This window comes from Cynara cardunculus, unplaced genomic scaffold (assembly GCF_001531365.2).
Source record: "Cynara cardunculus var. scolymus isolate 2C unplaced genomic scaffold, CcrdV1 Un_Scaffold_6111, whole genome shotgun sequence".
Classification (NCBI taxonomy): domain Eukaryota; kingdom Viridiplantae; phylum Streptophyta; class Magnoliopsida; order Asterales; family Asteraceae; genus Cynara; species Cynara cardunculus.
Window position 1 is genome coordinate 26324 of NW_020202772.1, and position 2048 is coordinate 28371.

Here is a 2048-nt window from a genome sequence, read left to right on the forward strand (position 1 = left end):
AGGAGAATGTTGAGCTTTTGATGGGGCCCATAGTAGTTCCCTCGACAGGGATAACCTCGACGGTTGAAGGAACATCATCGACTAGAGATGGAAATTTTATCCGTTGGGGTGGATACCCGTAGGTACCCGACCCTAATGGGGCAGGGATTCCCCAGTTTGACGGGTAACGGGGTGGGGACGTGGATTTATTTTTTCATACTGGAAGCGAGTCGGGGTCCTCGGGGATGGCATTACCTGCCTCTAATCCGACGTCGATTAACTTTTTATTTTAATTAATATATATATATATATAGTGTGTGCGTATATATATATATATATATATACATTTGTTATTAAATGACAAATATATTTTGATCTTAAACGGGAGCGGGGTCAGGGACGAGAGGCTTAAACGGGAGTCAGGGTCGGGGACGGGGTATGCATTACTCGCCTAATACTCGCCCCGTTCCATCCCTAACCTCGATTGCTTCCTCATCTTCGTCTAACTTAAGAGCGTCCTCATTCCTGATGTTGTTTAGGAAGAATTCGAGTTCTTCCTCAGTATCCTTTAAGAGAGTTTTCCCTAGTAGGTGTTGCTGCAGAATTGAGGCCCTCAATTTTAGATGAGTAAAGGCCTCCAACTCCTCCTTCAAACTGGCAATTTATCGTTCACCGTGACTAAGGCCAACTTATGTCTCCTAACCTCTTTTTCATTCTCGTCTAGGGCGGCCTTGGTTGACTTCTCCTCTGCTTCAGACGTAGAAAGTTTTGTCAGGGTTTCCCTCAAGCTAACCCAAAGTTCAATTTTCACATGACCCTCCTCATCATCCATCTTCAAGGAAAGAGCTGCTACCTAAGGAACCTTCTCGATTCATTGATGGAAGGCCAAGGATGACTGAAAATCCTGCATGGAGATCACTGATTTACTTTGTCAAGCTTTACAAAGGAAAGATCAAGATATTTTTAACTCATTGAGGTTAGTTGAATCTACCAAATTGTTATTGCAACTAATGAAAAATGAAAGTTGGGATGCTTTGCTTTGCCTTGTTAAGTCATTTTGTCAGGTACATAACATAATGATCATACACTCGAACATCGTTATCAAGTAAATCTTCCTAATTTGTCTTCTTCTCGACTTGTTTTCTTGTCAGGTACGTAACATAGATATTCTTGACTTGTCTTCTTCCTACTTTAGCAGAGGGAATCGAGCTCATAATGAGCATAGTGATCATACACTTGAGCATCATTACCGAGTGGATATCTTTTATGAAGCAATTAATTGTCAATTAATGGAATTAGATCATCGTTTCAGTGATGGTTCCATGGAGGTGTTTTGTCTTGCTTCAACTCTAGACCCTAAAAATGCGTATGAGACTTTTAGAAGTCTTGATGTACGACAACTAGTAGAGAAGTTTTATCCTGAAGATTTCAGTGATCATGAGAAAACAATTCTGAAAATGCAACTTCAACATTATGCTATTGATGTCGTTCAACATGTAGATTATAAGCAATTGACATCTATTGAAGAATTGAGTCAATGGTTGGTAAGGACTAGAAGAGAAACCACTTTTGATCTTATTTATCGATTAGTAAGTCTATTACTTACTCTTCCAGTTTCTATCGCGACAACCGAGAGATCGTTTTCAACAATGAATATTGTGAAAACAAGAATAGGGAATAAAATGGGTGATGAGTTTCTAAATGACTCATTACTTTTGTTTATCGAAAGGGAAGTAGCTGAAAAGATTAGTTTGGAGGAAATTGTGGAAGACTTCAAGGTTGCGAAAGATTGACGGGTTCCACTTTGATTAGCGATGTATGACATGTTTATATTTAACATCTAGTTTTAGAGTTTTACTACGTTATAACTTTGGACAGTGTATTTTTGGTACCTTTAAAATATATAATATATTAGGTTCGGTCCCTACGATTGGAAAGTTTGTATTCTGCCCTGCATGAAAGATAACCCCACTATGTGCATGTCCACATCCTGGATTGGGGATTCCTCATACTTCTCCTTGTTTTGAGGAAGGAGAAAAAAGTTCATGTGAGGGAACTTGACCTGGCTA

General features: G+C 39.3%; 1 protein-coding gene across 1 annotated transcript; it reads left to right on the top strand.

The window, feature by feature from the left end:
• The first annotated feature begins 887 nt into the window (after positions 1-887).
• Positions 888-1772, top strand: LOC112504590. Its single transcript, XM_025108539.1, has 2 exons — positions 888-1043; positions 1131-1772. Exons 1-2 carry the CDS (start codon positions 888-890, stop codon positions 1770-1772), a joined length of 798 nt encoding a protein of 265 aa, XP_024964307.1.
• Positions 1773-2048: the final 276 nt, after the last annotated feature.